At 42.4% G+C, this 17000-nt stretch overlaps 3 protein-coding genes across 6 annotated transcripts in view; 1 reads left to right on the forward strand and 2 right to left on the reverse strand.

Moving 5' to 3' along the window:
• Nucleotides 1-155: 155 nt before the first annotated feature.
• LOC106746949 (mRNA-capping enzyme) lies at nucleotides 156-5730 on the reverse strand. Its single transcript, XM_014624134.1, has 8 exons — nucleotides 4625-5730; nucleotides 4170-4305; nucleotides 3321-4062; nucleotides 2100-2323; nucleotides 1600-1786; nucleotides 1321-1503; nucleotides 635-817; nucleotides 156-553 (listed from the first exon to the last, which is right to left on the reverse strand). The coding sequence occupies exons 1-8, from the start codon at nucleotides 5548-5550 to the stop codon at nucleotides 330-332; spliced, it is 2805 nt and encodes a 934-aa protein (XP_014479620.1). The 5' UTR covers nucleotides 5551-5730; the 3' UTR covers nucleotides 156-329.
• Nucleotides 5731-9527: 3797 nt separating this feature from the next.
• LOC106746948 (serine/threonine-protein kinase pelle) lies at nucleotides 9528-12749 on the forward strand. Of its 2 annotated transcripts, XM_014624133.1 has the most exons (5): nucleotides 9528-9644; nucleotides 9730-9912; nucleotides 10179-10790; nucleotides 11276-11736; nucleotides 12141-12749. In XM_014624133.1, exons 2-5 carry the CDS (start codon nucleotides 9801-9803, stop codon nucleotides 12480-12482), a joined length of 1527 nt encoding a protein of 508 aa, XP_014479619.1. In that variant the 5' UTR covers nucleotides 9528-9644; nucleotides 9730-9800; the 3' UTR covers nucleotides 12483-12749. The 2 variants fall into 2 exon arrangements, with proteins under 2 accessions (XP_014479619.1, XP_014479618.1); XM_014624132.1 differs by having other exon boundaries at nucleotides 9529-9912.
• A 114-nt stretch (nucleotides 12750-12863) lies between these two features.
• The window catches only part of LOC106746947 (scavenger receptor class B member 1-like), a 39524-nt gene continuing 35387 nt past the window's right edge, over nucleotides 12864-17000 (reverse strand). For 2 of the 3 annotated variants that reach the window (XM_014624131.1, XM_014624130.1), the window contains exons 10-11: nucleotides 16790-16915; nucleotides 12864-15879 (exon numbers count right to left, since the gene is read on the reverse strand). In XM_014624131.1, coding sequence (XP_014479617.1) covers nucleotides 15586-15879; nucleotides 16790-16915 — 420 coding nt within the window. In that variant the 3' untranslated portion in view covers nucleotides 12864-15585. The remainder of the gene's footprint in view (nucleotides 15880-16789; nucleotides 16916-17000) is intronic. The other variant, XM_014624129.1, reaches the window with a different exon arrangement.

Below are 17000 nucleotides of genomic sequence, written 5' to 3' on the forward strand. Positions count from 1 at the left end.
GGATTTACATATATATATTAGAAGGCGTAGCCTTCGAAGATTGCCTCGTTTGTGCAGATACTTCCGAGCACTGTTGTAAAGCTACAGAAATCCCGAAGATCTCTGTGTAAAGAGAGGTACCGATGAAAGTTCATTAAAGATCGGACGTTTTAAAGTATTGAGCATATGAAAATTATATTTATTTGAAGAAAATATTCAAGTTTGTATATTAATAATATTTACACGATATATAGGGAGAAAGCATTGTCGGGAGAAGAAAGAATGTCATAGTATTTTTAACCAATCTTGACGCACCACGGAGCGATGAAAAAGAAGGGTGTGAATTCATGTCATGGACGTTTTTCTCCCATTTTTGTGAGGAACTCCGTGTTATCGTGAATGATTTTCTGAAGGCGTTCCCTCGTCGCCTGCGTCTGTCTCAGCTCCAGTTTACGTTTGGCAGACTCTATCGCGGTTCGGTACCCGGTGACATTGCGGAAAATCTTGATGTGTTTGTCGCCCGAAACCAACAAATACTCGCCCGCAGCTTCGAAGGCCAAACATGTTATGGGTCCTACACAACAGTATTAAAGGGGCAAGCATGAAGTCACGCGATAAATTTCTTCTCATCGATAACGACGTTGGTATGAATTACCGATGAAGAGGTCCTCTATGGTGTTATCCAAGACGCCAGTAATGGTCGAGTAGAACGAAATGGAGGATCCGTGCGCGATCACCAGGACCTCCCCGTTCGGTGACAAAACAAGACTCGTCGGAGTCGTGGTGTCCCAAGTGCCGGTCGTTAAAAGGTGCGGGTCCTCTCCTTTTTCGAACTCGACTGCGAAGAGACGAATGCATATCGCACGTTAGAATCTCATACTTGTCGCTTGAAGCTTCCGAACACAAAATTGGCGTGTAACCATGGCGTAAAACATGATAAGTAAACTTAAGCTGGAAGAACAAATCCCAGTGAGCAAAAAACATCAAATCAATTTTTTGAAACGTTGATTTTGTGAATTTTGTAAACATTTAGCGTAATATTTTATGAATGTTTTTAAACCGTTACTTGATGTGATATTCCTAAATATTAAAATCATAGTGTAGAAATATTATTTTTAATATTTGCGTCACAAATATCACTAATAATGACGTTGTATATAATATTAAGAACTATTACTGTTTGCGATCAGTTAGTATCTTCTCGTAGAATGCATAAAAGCATTATCCAGATTGATTCTTCGGCTTAAATTTACGTCTCATGTTTACGATCACGTCAATCTGTATGCGAGAGCCCTTAGAGCCACTGGGTATCTTGTCGGGATTTTAATACATGTACGTTACTTTTCGTGTCGTAGAAACGATACGTCCCGTCCTTGGACACGGTGGCCATCTGACTGGTGTCGGCGCTGAAGCCGAAGTCGTGAACTCCAGACGTGTGCCCGGCGAGGTCGAAGGCTTTCGCCACCTGTTTGAACTCGCCTTGCTTGAACACCACTTCAAACACGTTCACGTCCGGCGTGAAGCCTTTTGCGAAAATGATCGTATTAATTCTTCGTATCTTCTCGTAATTATCACTTACATGTACAATGCAATTTCGATCCTTGAAATGTCTTAGCATACCAGAAGCGACGATGAATCGGCCGCAGGGCGATATGCGAGCGCGATGAGTCGATCCTAGATGCAGCTCCACAGTCGCCAGCGGCTGACCTTTCAGGTCCCATACAATAAGATCGTTCACCTTACTGCATGTGATGATGTACTTCCCGGTGCACGCGATATCCATCCCGACGACGTCCTCGGTGTGTCGCTAATAACGATAAGAATACGCCAATGAGAGCGGGAACAAGCGTAAATGTAAGGCATGTACTCAGATAGACAGAAATTCTGAATATGCAGACATTTAATATATGCTCAGCGCTGCTATCTAATCAACGGGACAACAAAACATGGAATAGTGGAACAGTGACTGCTTCTTGGTAGAAAAAAATGACAAAAAGTGACCTCTCAAGGATACGAAAATAGTGACTGAAAGTGACACTTTCTGTCAAATTCTGAGAGCAATTACGATGCAGACGATGCACCGAAATATGTCTATTTGGATAGGCGTAACACGATGATACCTTAGGGAACTCCAGTGCCTTAGTCGCAGACGCCAGGAAACCATCGGACTTCTTCGCGACTTTGTACACCTCGATGGCGTTCGCCATAGCTTTGTGAATGATAAACGCTTTTCCATCCGGCGACCAGCGTATCAAAGTCGCGTGATCGTACTCTATGTTGACGCGCAGGGATCTGCGATCTTTCGACGCGAGATCTTTCACGCACCACAGCATCACGCTACGATCTGTAATAGGATTAAAAATCGTTAAATAACTTTGTCCCTCTCTCTACCGCCCCTCTCCCAAAGGTCTGAAAAAGCAGTTGATCACACTGCGAGACTTACGAGTTAGTTACGTGGAAACTGTTCGAGTTTCAGTGGTACCTCGTCGATGAATAAATACTATCGACAACGGGAGAAGAGGTGAGGATGCGATCTCGTTGGGTCTTCTGTTGTTACCGCTCGGCAACAAAACGTAAATAATGACGAGACGCGAGTGTTGTAGTTAAAAACATCCTTTATTCAACAATTGTTCTTTGCTTCAATTTATCAATCCGTAATAATAATAATAATAATAATAATAATAATTACGCTAATCTCAGTTATTATTAAAGGATACAATTGATCTAACTGAAAACGAAGCTCCGTACTTCTCGTAAAGATAGTTATCCGCCGCATCTCATGCTCTGTGAATTCACTTCTATCTATCTATCTAAGCAAATGAATATAATTTCTTGTCTTGATATATATATATATATCTATATATATATATTATACGTAACATCGGAAGATCATGCCAACTCAATTGCGCATTCAGACTATAGCGAGAAATTCATGAACAAACAAACCTTCACTAAAGTCCGTAATGACGAAGCGCGGCCAAGTTCCGCACTCCGTCGGACAAAATTTGTCAAATATATATCGAAGATTCGTCTTGATTTATACATTGATAACTATAAATCTTGGTCACCTGACACGAGGCTCATGATTCAATACAACTGAAATGAGCCTGTAATAAATATACATCATTATTATTAGAACGTCCCTTTTTTTTTTTCAAATGCCGAAACTACAACTGTCCCGGACAATTCATTAAAAATATAATAATTGCGACGTATGTGTGTGCGTACATGCGTTCGTATATGTATGTGTGTGGGTGTAGTTACATACGCGATCCCATCGATGCGGAAAGCTCATGGAGCATCTAGTATTATCTACGTCTTTTATACAGCATCTTTCATACATCTGGGTCTCTTAGCCGGTGGCCGCATAAGCTCCGAGTCGGGTCTCACGCACACGTCCTCGCGCGCGAATCTACGTTTCTCGATAAAGTCCAAGAGCACCTCTTTCGTGACGGGCTTGAAGATACTCTTGCACACGGATTCGGCGGTGTTGTGCGAATTAGGAAACGACTTGTCGACCCTCTGACGCATAAAGACCCACTGGCCGTTCTCGAGCTTGCACTCGACGATCGCATTGTCCAGATCCTTGATCTGCTTCGACATCTTGATCATGCCGTACGGCATCTTCTGACCCCCGACGTAAAGATGGCCGACCTTACGTGGTAAGATGCCCTCGCCCGTCTCCGTGACGATCTTCAGTCGGAAGTCCACCGAGTTCAGCGACACCGGCTTCCACTTCAAAAGCTCCGGCGCCGGTCCGGTGCAATACTTCTCTTTGGCCGGCTGGAATATCAGCCCGTCCGGCTCGTGCGACAGCTGACTGGCGAATTTCTCGCCCAACAGATTCTTGCTCTGCGTCACGTCCCAGAAATACTTGAGACGCACGGAGAACGGTTCCCGCTCCTTCAACAGCCTTCCCTCTTTCATGGCCCTCAACCTGCCCGCGATGATTTGCTTCTCTATGGTGCCGTAACGGTCGGGGTGGAACGGCAATTTGCTCACGTCCTGGCCGTCATACATGACGACGTCGTACACTAAGTATCTGGGGATATTCTTGTTGCCGTCCTTGTCGATCACCATTTCCTGCAAGAAATGTCAGGAAATGACAGGAACGTCAAGTTAATCTCCAAATTCCTCGAATCTAGAATATTTAGCCTCAACCGTCCGTCAACGATTCTGGATCTACTCACGCCATCCAGTAGAGTGTCTCTCAGGCATCTAGTTATATCTCGCACGTGCGGAAATGTCAATCCTGTTACTTGAAAGACACTGTTGTCTCTGTCTACGAAGTATACCTCTCTGTCCCCTTGTATCAACATCATGTACCTGCAGAAGCGGTGGTTGTTATCGTTCTTTTTTTTCTCACAGTCTCTTGTTATAAGAACCGATATCCAGGGAACAGATAGAAGGGTTCGTTTTCTATTACAGCAGAATTCAGTGTAAAAGTTCACTGAACTGGTTGCGCTAAATCTGAAGCCAGCGCAAGCAGGGTAAGGACAGTTAGGCTACATTCAGAAATTCTACTCGACAGGTAGAATATCGTTTGATTGACCAAGCAAGACAGAAAGAGCAGGGATTTCTTCATCACGACTGGTTAATAAGCGCTACTCCACCCGTCGAGTGAGATTTCCAAAGCCACCCTTACCTGGTACCGTCCGCCTTCCATGATACTCGATACGGTTTATTGTGCAGAAACATGATATTGTCAAGGTCCATGGTCACCGGTTGACAGCCGGGAAATCCGCCTGATTTCCATCCGCAGATCTCCTGGACGCGCTTTTGAACCCCCGAATATATCATTTTGTCGACAATAGGCGTAACACCCGGCACACCGGCCATGAATACCGGATTCTTGTTGTTGAATTCCCGCTTCCCCTTCCTCTTGCTGGGCGCTTCGTCTGAATTTTCGACTACCGTGCCTGTGCCGTTGTCCGTGTCCTCGACGTTGGAGTCGTCGTATTCCAGGCACCACGTGGGTCTGGCGGGTGGCGGAGGTGCGTCCTCCATTTCGTCGAACTTTCTGTACAGCTCCTGTATGTAGTCACCTTTATATATACCAGGTGGTCTGGCGATCGCGAACTCCGCCAGGGCGGCGTCGACGCTGGTACCGTCCACCTCCACCATGTAACTGATTATGAGAAAGCCGGTCCTGTTGAAGCCGTGCGTGCAGTGCACGCCGATGATCTCCAGGGGATTGTGGGCGATGAAGTTCTTGCACACCTGTACGAAGGTGCGGGTTTGGTCCTCCGACGGCGTCTCGCCGTGACCTCTGCACTGCAGCTTCAGGTACTTACAGCCGTAATTCTCTATGCACTTCCGATCGTAGAATCTCGACGTGTTCGTCAGATCTATCCACAGACCTAATTTCAGCTTGTAGCTCTTCAAGTAAGTGAAGAGCATGTCGACGGTGAACCGACACTCCTCCGGCACCTGGCTGTCATAGGCCGCCGAGAGGGGTGTCTTGAAGGCCAGGAATTTGTTTTGTATCAACTTCATCGCCTTGCGGGGACAATGAAGCCAACGTGCTGGTACACCACCTCTGTTCTCGTCACCTCCTCTGTTACCCGACATTCTCGAGGTTCCAATTGACGGATTAGAAACACAGAAGCACGAAACGGCCACGTAATTCGAAAATCCCCGGCGATGCCAACATGTCCAGATGTTACCGATATCAACAAATAGCGCTTGTCTGCGGTTACGTTTGCTTCTTCTTCTCACTCGCGACCAGAGGGCACCCCGTGAGCGGTTGTACATGAGCCTCCTTCCTGCGCACGCGCGTAGCACGTATCATGGCTCGCACGCACAGCGGAAACATGGAAACGCGCGACGCGATGGAAAAAGCAACGCCATAACCAATCAACGTGTCGTTCTTCCGTAAGAACCAAGAGTTTATTGGCTGCTGCGTCGCTTCTCATTTCCAAGCATTTCTGCGTTCCGGGCAGAAGACGTGGGAAAGTGCAAATTTAATCCGGAGGTAGGATCTATATGAATTTGCAAATGCTTCGGAGCGCTAAAAAGTAAAATATAATTGGTCCTTATGGAGCCTCGAAACATTCGTAGCGTCAAGTCCGTATTAGACTACGGATTAAGATCGTGATTGAATTTGGCCAATCGGAGCAGGTTCACTGAATTCAAGTTGACATGGTTCCTGATAGAATTGCCCACAAGACGCGGTAATGCTCGCCCTGTGGGCAGAAGCCATAATAAAAGTGGGCAGATTTACTAGGTCTTGACCAATGAAATTATAAGTATTCTAGTGAATTTGCTCACCTTTCTCACTACGTCTTGAAATCGATAATGAGTGTCCTTTTTAAATTGACACATTTTCAATAAAAAAATCGCAAAAGTAGAAAATAATATTATTTATATAAAAATAATAATCGCACCAAAGATCTTATGAAAAGAAACCAAAATATTTTTCAATTCCTTTTCTCAATTTAAGAAGAAGAAACAAATTAGATAATAAATTACGAGGAAATCATCGCTTTGGAGATAATCTGTTAGCCCCTTAACCTACGATTTAAATTCGAAAATTTCGGGCCTTGCATCTACCACAATTATTACATCCCTTACCAAATATTCTACAAATCCCGATCATCTACTACGGGCTAAGCCCGTAATATTAACGTTTGGGACGATCATCTACTACTTGCTATGCCCGTAATATTCACGTTTGGCCCGATCATCTACTACGGGCTATGCCCGTAGTTGTAGGTTAAGGGGTTAAACGCAAAAATACGGTATATGTAGATGATTTATCTATCATTTTCAAAGCAAGTGTTACATACGTAATTGCAGTATTCCGGACAAGTTTAATATGTGCATCTTTGGCACACAATCGATATCTAGATATGCGTCGTGCTTCGTAAATCGATTCCTCTCGGCTCGATTAGACGATCAAGCAAAGTTGTCATCGATCGAACTGCTTTGGCGCGCGTATGAAAATATGAGATGGAAAGAATGTCTCCTCTCTTTTCTCTATTCTTTCTTTATTCTACCTTCTATTATTTTTCTTCTCTCTCGATTCCCTTCGTTCGTTCCTTTACCTCCCCCTTCCCTCTTCTCTTTTTACGAAACACGTACCTTCGGCGGAGCTCGCGAGGTATTTGCCGTTCTGAGAGAGATCCATGTCGAGGATGAGGCCGGTGTGGCCCTTCAGCGCGCCAATCAGCCAGGAGTTTTGAAACGCCTGCTGCGCCTCCCGCCGTTTTTGACCTTTCGCGCGTTGCTTGCCCGTCGTGTTGCCGCCGCCGCCGGTTGGTTGCTGCTCGGCGCTCGGCGGTTCCGTCTCGGGTTGCTTTTTCAACTCGGCCGCCTCCGTGGCTGCACACGTGCGATAAATAAAATACAATGTGGGAAGGGGAGGAGGTGCGCGCGGCGCGCTCGGTGCAACCGCGTGGCTGGCGACACGTGCGGGCTTTCGAAGGAATGAACAGAGAGAAGAGGTGGGATCGCGATTAGATACGCGCGAGAGTGTACGGCCCGATCTTCTACTTAACTTCTTGATCTGAGCCGATGACGAGGATTCTTATCATTTTGAACCGCAGTACGTTCACTGCAGCGAAAACGCATTCTCTCGCCATGAAACATTTATATCCCGTCGGTTAAATTTTACCAAGAAGATGGAGCAATCGGCCCTTACACGGCAAACTGATAAAAACTGATACGTTTCTTCCCGTCGTTCAAATCTGATCGACGACAAACTCAACGGAATCGACCAATCGCATCGATCGGCCCAGCGAATCGGCCGTTGAATTCATCGTCGATTAGATTTCAAGCGTGATGATAGACACGAGTATCAGTAACTTTCATACGATTCACGTTTATACGAACTGCGTTTGGAAAACAAACGATCGGCGAGCGAACAGCGATTACCGGCCTTTACTGTTAGATCCCTGAATTTAAGCTAATTATCGGATTATTCAAACGTCGTACAACCGTTGCGCTTCTTGAACGCAACCACGACGAACGGCATACGAGTTTCGTAATTTCCGGTGATGCAACTGCCAATGTTACGTATATAAATAATCATGTCATAATTGTACTATATGTGTGACATGTAACACTAATCATAGTATCGATTACTTATCGAAATAATCGGTTTAACATTGCTCATGCAAATGCAGATAAACAAACGGTGATATCACTGAATAGATTATCAGTGTATCGACCGGAAAAAGCGTGGCCTACGCGCACGTGGCGTTTGACAGTCGGCGACGTGGAAGGTCTCAGCCGAGGTCGCATCCGCGGCCGGTCGCGCGCGCTAAGTGACGCCGGGACGCGGGGTAAAGGGAGGCACGGAAGCGGTGTGTACCTTTCGACCGGTTGTGCAGCTTGCGGGTCAGTCGGCCAATGATGTAGCCGATAACGAGGGTGATCGTGGCGGCGAGCATCAGCGTGCCCAGCAACTCCGAGAGGTCGACCTGGTCCTCCGGCTCCTCCCTCGGCATCATCGTGTCCATCCTTGCAGCGTGATAAACACCGGACACTGTGCAACGCGTGATACAAAATGCACACACAACGTGCGTAAAATACACACACACACACACACGAGCACTTCTGAGCAGCAGCGAGCGGAAAAGCCGCGAAAAATCCCGGGTGAACGGTCGACACAGCGAGAGACGTCGCGTGACGATCGCAGAGAGAGTGTGAAAACGCACTCGTGCATCCACAGGCGCGCACGAGTCGCGCGTACCGGAGGAGCGGCGCGATTATATCGCGTTTATCATGAGACGGGATGACGCGAGGACGCGAGAACGCGACGCGTCCACGTCGTCTACCGCGGATTGTGCGCCTTGGGATCGCCGCACATGATCGCCGCGTGTTCCGAAACTCATCGAGGGAGTTGCAGCGCGCTGCCGGTCCGCTCTGCGGGTTTCTCCCTCCGCTCGAAATGCGTCTGCATTAGCGCGCAGTCAGGGTTGAGAGGTTGATAATTAGTATTAACTCAAGTTGAAAGTTAAAAGTCGAGTTAACAAGTTGAAAAGTTAAAAATAACTTTATTGTAACTTTTAATGTAACTTGGTTAATTTAAGCGACAGCTTTAATTTATCTCACTTTTTCTTATGCAGATTGGAGTAATTCCATCAATATTAACATCACCGTGGGCGGTTGGTTGATATAAAATAAAGAAAATAAGAAATAACGCCGGCAGAATTTTTTCGTCTCTTTGAGCGCTGGTGACCTTTTCTTCTTTCCTGTTTGCGAGACATGAATACAATTGAGCCACGATCTGTATTTTTCATAAATGAGTAGCGGCTCGTAGCGGGGATGTCGGAATTGATAGAAATAAAGGGTGTGAGTAACGATAAGGGGTCAAAGTAAAACCTGAAAGAACAGCTGCAGCGACGTCACGCGGAGAAAGCGGCTTCGCAACTGTGTAGAATTCATGAATCTGATTGGTGTATGCTCTTGAATTTGATCGAGATTAAGAACACGCACCAATCAGATTCACGAATTTCACAGCGGTTGCAAAGTTTCTCCGCTGAACGCAGCTATTTCTGTCTAAAGTTATTTCTATCAAGAAGTAGAAGCTTTCTCTCCCGTAGGCATCGTGTCTAAATGTTCGTACATCATGACATAATCTATTATGTTTGACAGTTTGATGGTTCGGTGGCTGTTTGTCACATATAATGTTAAATGCACAGAAGTGTTAAGCTTTCACGGTAGATAGCGATAAAACGTAGCTTAGATCACTTTGGAATATTGTTTCGCTTCCGTTGATATTAATTGATATTACAACCATCGAAGTGAGAAGAGAAAGTACTGGCCGCTTGACGCTTTGTGCACTCGACGACTGTGTGGATTTCTAATTTACACAAATGGCAACGAATACGTCGGAGGGTAACAAATATATTTACCACTTGCCGTTTCTAGAACGATCGGAGCTTTGCAAAATACTGAATCAAAATGACAAGTGGGAAGAACTAGCTGGTAAGTCGCTGAGAAATTTCACACTGCGTAAGCCACTTGTTGTTAACCTATATTTGTCTCATTCGCTTACCTTGTTCTCCTAAATTTGCGTTAAATTGCCTCATTTGTAAAACTGTTTCCATCATCTTTTTTTATATCCTCAGTAATAAAATTCGTTGCCGCAACCAAATGACTTGTAATAACTGTCTGTCGAATGTTATTTTTGTATACGAGATTAATTAAAATAACTTTTAATCAAAACCTTTGTTACATTGTAACCTTGACAGGTAATTGGATGAAGTACGACGTCTTAACAATACAGAACCTACGAAGGGAGAAGAATCCTACCGATGAGCTTTTGACGCTGTGGGGCCATTACAATCATACAATAACAGAACTGTTCGTCCTACTGGCCAGAATGCATCACTATCAGTCGATGATTCCCCTGCTGCCTTTCGTGGAACCAAAGTTCCACCGACTCTTGCATAGTGGGGAGGGTAACATGCAGAGATTGCTGCAGAAACAGCAAGGCAACAGGAACACGAAAGATCTGAAGATCGGGGCGCAGAATTTCAACGAGTGCGCCCAGCCACAGCCGAACATTCCGAAAGTCGTCGCGGATGAAAAGGAGCATTGTAAGATCTTAAATCAGCCAATGGCGCAATTAGCCATTAATCGAAGCGATTCGAATAACTTGCTCGTGGCTTCACCGGCGGCCGCTGCCTTCTCACCGTCTCGACAGAACACCGGTAGTACCGGCAAGAAGATGAACGAACCGCCGTTACCAAAGACTGAAGCTACCTTGCCTCGTGTGACTTACAGCGAACTAGGCATCGCCACTAATGGGTGGAATAAATACAATATACTAGGGAAGGGCGGCTTCGGGACGGTATACACAGGTAAACACGTTTCCATCGACGCACGCACAGATCGCTAAATCTAAACCGTACAGAGTTTAATTCTCCGTTAATTGCAATATCTTTCACATCCATAAATGGTCGCAATGTAACGCACAGTGATGTACATTCATTTTTCCATTATCTTCCTCTGCTTCTTGACACGCACACACAGTTTTTCTTTTATCAGCATTTGGGTAATAAACCAGGACGTACTAAAATACGTAAAAAAAGTGAAGTGAAGAACAAAGGGAGCAGAGGAAAAATATCGACAAGGATGAATTCGACCTTGAGGCTGTACAGCAATGCCGATACGCTGTAACCTGAACGTATCTATTGGATACACTTGCGACTAACGGAGGGTTAACTTTCTAAGGACATTGATTTTGTGTGTGTGTGTGTGTGTGTAGAATTGGTGATTAATAGCTGAGTATATACCAAACATTGCTGAAAGGAACATGATGCGCCTATATTCTTGTACACCGTAGGTACTTGGAAGAACACCGACGTGGCGATAAAGAGGATCGAACGGAAGGGACGGAACAGTTCCGAGAGAGAGAGGGAGGGTTACATGGTGCAGCTGCAGCAGTCCCTCGTAGAAATCAAAATTCTAGATTCTCGCGCCCATGAGAACATCTTGCCTTTGTACGCGTATAGTTTCGACGGCGAGGCGCCGTGTTTGGTCTATCAGTTGATGAGAAACGGATCCTTGGAGGACAGATTGCTGGTCAGGGAGAAGACTAAACCGCTCACGTGGATACAAAGGCACGAGATCGCCAAAGGTATGGCGCGCGGATTGCAATATCTGCATACGATCGGCGAGAAGCCGTTAATTCACGGCGACATCAAGAGCGCCAATATTTTGTTGGATAAGAATTTCGAGCCGAAAATCGGCGACTTCGGCTTGGCGCGAGAGGGCCCCGAGAACGACAGCGACAGTAATATGCAGGTAAACGTCAGATTATATAAACAGGCTGAAAAGAACTTTTTTTTAATTTGAAAATTAATATAAAATATTTGCGTGATATAAAATATTAATTTTTTAGAGTCCTTGAAGTCTCTTTCAGAATTGTTCAAACTTGACCATCGAAACTCGAGTGATTCTTAATTTTCTTTTTTGCGATTTATAACATGACTTACAAACTGTTACGAATAGCAAGTGTTAAGTACTTTGCACAATAAATATATATTCATCTGCAGAATGTGTTTAAAAATGTTTTCATTTTACATAGAATTGTTAATAAATTGCCTGGAAAATCAGAGAATTCTCAGGGAATTTTTTCGGGTTTGAGTAATCACCCTGGTGTAATTCTTATTAAGTTATTAATATAAACAACTAATAATTGTTATTAGGTCAGCAGAATCAATGGGACGCGGCCGTATTTGCCCGAAGATTTTTTGTTTGACAAGAAGTTATCCACAAAAATAGACACGTATAGCTATGGGATAGTATTATTCGAGATAGCGACGGGTCTCCGGGCTTACGATGATTCGCGCCCCGAGAACAAATACCTGCGGGATTTTATTTTCTCTTGGCAAGACAAAGATCTTCCTCTTCTAATAGACAAGAAAGCCGGTGGAAAGGACAGTCAGGTTTATGGAAACTTAATAGTCTTGGGAAAATGGTGTGCTCAGCGATACGCGCAAGATCGGCCGGAAATGGAACTTGTTTTCCGGAAATTGAACGATTTGTAAACATTTCCATAATCGCAGTGCATCGTGTCTCTTTGACGGGATTGACTGTGTTTGAATTTACAAGCCCAAATTAAGTTAATATGGGATCAAATAAGAGAAACACCGAAGTTTGTGATACAATAAACCACAAGTGCAACTGATTGAAAAAAAAACATATTTTGTAATTATATTATATTGTAGTTATATTTTTGTAATATAATACGTGTATGTATATATGTCAAGAAATAGCCGCATACAAACACATTTATTATTGTTATATTGTAATCATATTTGTAAATTGTTACATTATTAAATTTATGTAAAAAATTTTATATGACCTTATAAAATAAAATACACCACGTGCAATTATGAATGATAATTACTTTTGCTCGTTTTAATTGCATTTATCTATTTAGGAATCTCAAATAAATCGACAACAAAAGTTTTGATATTTCATACAAAAATATATATATTTCTATCACATTTTATTTTTCTACTTATGCTGTGACGCTTAAAGATTCTTATAGTTAGTTCACAAATGAGAAAAAAAGATATGTTTTTTTTTAACTTGAATAAATGTCGAAAATCGATTTCAGCATAATATTAACACTTTGCGGGCCGCTGTCACACTGGCGTGACTTTTGCTCGCCAACGGTTATCGGCCGCTATCACGCTGGCGTGATGGTTTGACGATCAGGAAACATTGTTTTCAACTGTTTTCCTCTCCCAATTCAACAGACTGTCTATTATTAAAATCTTTTTTCGCAGACGCTTGTTTTGTCAGTTTGAGGTTGTCTTTCGCTACCTTCAGATATAGGAAACTTACGTTAGATATCCCTCAAAATGCCAATACCAATATAATTGGAATAAAAATAGTGTAACAGTTATTTTAGTGCCTTCTTTATTAATAATTATATACCAACTACTTATGTATCGAAAAATTGCGTAAATATCACCGTTGGCGAACAGTAGAACCTGCGTGAATCTCGCCGGCGGCAGCGTAACGGCGCTTCGATAAATGCGCGGCCCGCAAAGTGTTAAATCTGAATGCTGCATATTAATCATTGCGGCAGAAGGAATTCTATTTTTGTGAGATTCGATTCGAGAAATATTTTTAATTTATGTATATTACTTTAATTACATAAAAATATATTAAAACTAATATTTATTTCTCTCTCGTGCTATAAAGTAAATTTACGCAGAAGGTAACAATCTACATTATTAGTAATAATATCTCAGTAATTTTACGTAAAAATAAAGTAAACTAAATATGTATATTTCAAAACATAGAAAGAAATCTATAAAGTAATATCGCACGCGCTGAGGAATTTGTCAGACTTTTAACGTTTTACGCGGGGAATTTCCTTCGCAATAATCTCCCTTAAATAATTGGGATACGGATTTGACTTGATGTAGAAAGGAGATTCTCCGCGTACATTGAAAATCCGTCAGCTCGTGTGATAACACCGTCAAACATATTATCCTCCAATATAAGTTTATTCGTACCAACATCCTGCATTCGGCTCTTATATGTTTTCACTTGATTATAGATTCTTTCTATGTTTTCATTTGATAGTAGATCGCTCGAGAGCCTAATATTATTCAGTATGTATATTTGAGCCGTCATAACTAAGGAATTATGTTAGTTCCGCGTACTCATAAACTACATATTTTAACTTAATAACGATAAAAATGCAACATTCCTCTTTCTCTCTTTCTCGTGAAACCGACAATTTACGATTGCCAGATAATCTAAATACATAAACTAAAATATATAAACTAAATAATTACCGCTTATTTCTCGTACAAAATTAAATTGTCAGCCCTTAATTAATCTAAATAATATGTTCACCATAAAATTGTTAGAGAAAATCTTTCTATTGAGCGATAAGTTTAAAGTTAAACGGAAGATCGCATTTCTCGATAAAAATGTCCGAGAGCTCGTCTACAATTTCCAAGTGGTGAACTTAAGAAGCTCTTCTACTTTAACGGGTCAAAAAAATCGATTTTTGTTCCTTATATATTTTCAATTCTAATAGTCTTATGAATATAGTTTCCCTAAAGCGATTTGCCGAAATTCGAACTCTTTGGTATTTTATAAATTCAAAGAACTCGGTACACGAGATAGATAAAAATTGTAGGCGCTCTCTAAGTGCTCGTTTAATGCCGAAATTGGTCCCTCTTATAAGATGTTATTCTTATATAATAATATATCTTCTCCAATTTTTTTTTTCGCAACTCGGAAACGTCGAAAAAATAATGAAATTCGGTATTAATATTTGAATGATCGCCATTTCGTTAAACATTGAGCTATACTGTTAACTGTGATTGGGACAGTAGCCACATTTGTACAGATTAAAATCATTCTAGATTCGTTTGTTTCAGATCAATAGAAGCGGCGAAGCCGCGTAACGACGGTGCAAGCGAGCTTCTTCAACGTGCTACATTCAATAATTAATATCCACACAATATGCTATCCAAACATCTTAACAATTAAATTTGTTAAAGTTAAAACATAAATAAGTAAGCGTATACAGTATTACTGTAAATGTAAACTATTGTAAATGCTGTTATCCTACGTGTTCTCATTCCTGAGGAAAATATTCATAAAAATAGTCTTCAAGATAGCCATTCAAAATAGAAAACCTTTGCCTCCCCTCCCCCTTAAAAACATAATATTAGAAAATATCTTGAAAATGAAGCATACATACGTATTTATGTGTAAATTGTGTGTAATTGCATATATATATTGGCCCGTATTTTGAACTCATTTTAATATAAATGAAAATGCTTCTAAAGCAGTGGCGTAGGAAACATCATAGTTGGCCGAGAAATTACATATAAGGCAATTTTCTTGGAAAATGAGTTGAAAAGATCATTGTCTAAATTCTTCTCTCGCCATCTGTGCCGACGATGCACAGTGCACTCCGTCGTGCGATCGTGCGGATTACAGAAGATAATCGCAATTAAATATGGGGGATTTCGCTTCCGAACTTCTAACCGTCTTGGGACGCGCGTCAATCGCAGGTAGTGAAAAAAAAATCGGGACATCTCGGTGATCTTCCGTATTTCGTTGATATTGAACTATGCGTGTGCGTAAAATGTGTGCGCTACCGATGCCGAGTTAACTAAATAGATCTGTCGTCGATGTGATCTTGCTGATCGTTGGTAGAATAGAGATCGAAGCGTGTTGGCCGTTGTACAAAGGCATTTTTATGTCGGACTCGACGTGACCCGGCACTTCCTGTTGTTTTTGCCGTTGTTCCTTGATGAGCTTTAAAGTGTTACCGAGCGACCATGCTATCGCCGTCACCCCGACGATACCGAGTAGACATGTCAACATAATCTGCGCGATCGGTAGTATTTGCACCACCAATTTGATTATGATCAATAGAGAAGTCGGCATTTTTGTGAAAGACTGAAAAAACAAAATTTCGCTCGTTCATTCACTGTGAATGGGATAGAACAGATCATACGATTCCGCGTATATACGCCAGTATAAGCCGAGAAATCATTAACGCAACGTTATTACAATGATATTTCGTAACATGATATATCATTTTAATTTTTTAGTTGAACTTCATCGGTTGTAGGAACAAAAAGATTCTTGAAGTAGATTTCTCCTCGGTCAATCGCACCTTAGTTATCTCAATTGAGTTTTAATGCGGCTATGGACATTTTCAGTCGCAGTGACAGAGACATCATTTCTCGTCGCCGAATTTTCATGTGGTCCCTATACAGTTGCAGGAACTAAGATTTTTCCCGTGTAAGTGTAATAGAAATACGTTATTCATCGACCAACTGATCACCTCCCATTGTCTATGATACTTCCGCTAATTCTGCAGCAGCATTTCTACACACGGACTATTTTTTCCATTGTAAAAGAAATGGCACGTTTGCGAAGCGAGGAAAGCGATAAGTTGAACCAGACTTTTTTGACTGACTGAACGCGATTAAAATTAATGTGCGATTACATAATGCGATTGCGATGTGAATATTCCGTTGATAATGCAAGAGTTAAACGAGTCACGTGAAATGGAATCAAGGCGAACACTCGATTTATATTTAGTTATAGCTAATAATTTTGCAGGAAATTCCGCCGCATATCAGTTCGACGTTACGTTATTTCGAATTACGCAACGAAATTTTCTCATGGAAACGTCGTAACATGCGTTGCTTTGGAAATTTCGACCAACGGGAGCGATAAAAGAAAAGGAAATTAGAGAAAGCGATAGAGGCAGAGATAATCGGTTTTCGCCCAGAAGGGCGAGATTTTTTATCATCAGCTAAGTGACACGCCTGAAAGCGCGTCTAGAGATTCTACTTACCACGTCGAACCAGAACAATGGTATCACCTTGCCATTGAAAGGTGTGATCTTGGAGTTGTAACGTGTGTGCTGCATTACCAGGTTCGTCTGCATCCTCGAGTGCGCGTACAGAGGTATACCGAGTGTCTGGAAGGATAGCATTGCGAAAATGAATGAAGTAGCGTAATGTAAGGCAGCTACTTATTCAAGGCTGTAGACTGTGATTTATATA

Source organism: Dinoponera quadriceps, unplaced genomic scaffold (assembly GCF_001313825.1).
Source record: "Dinoponera quadriceps isolate SergipeBrazil2010 unplaced genomic scaffold, ASM131382v1 scaffold1846, whole genome shotgun sequence".
Lineage (NCBI taxonomy): Eukaryota > Metazoa > Arthropoda > Insecta > Hymenoptera > Formicidae > Dinoponera > Dinoponera quadriceps.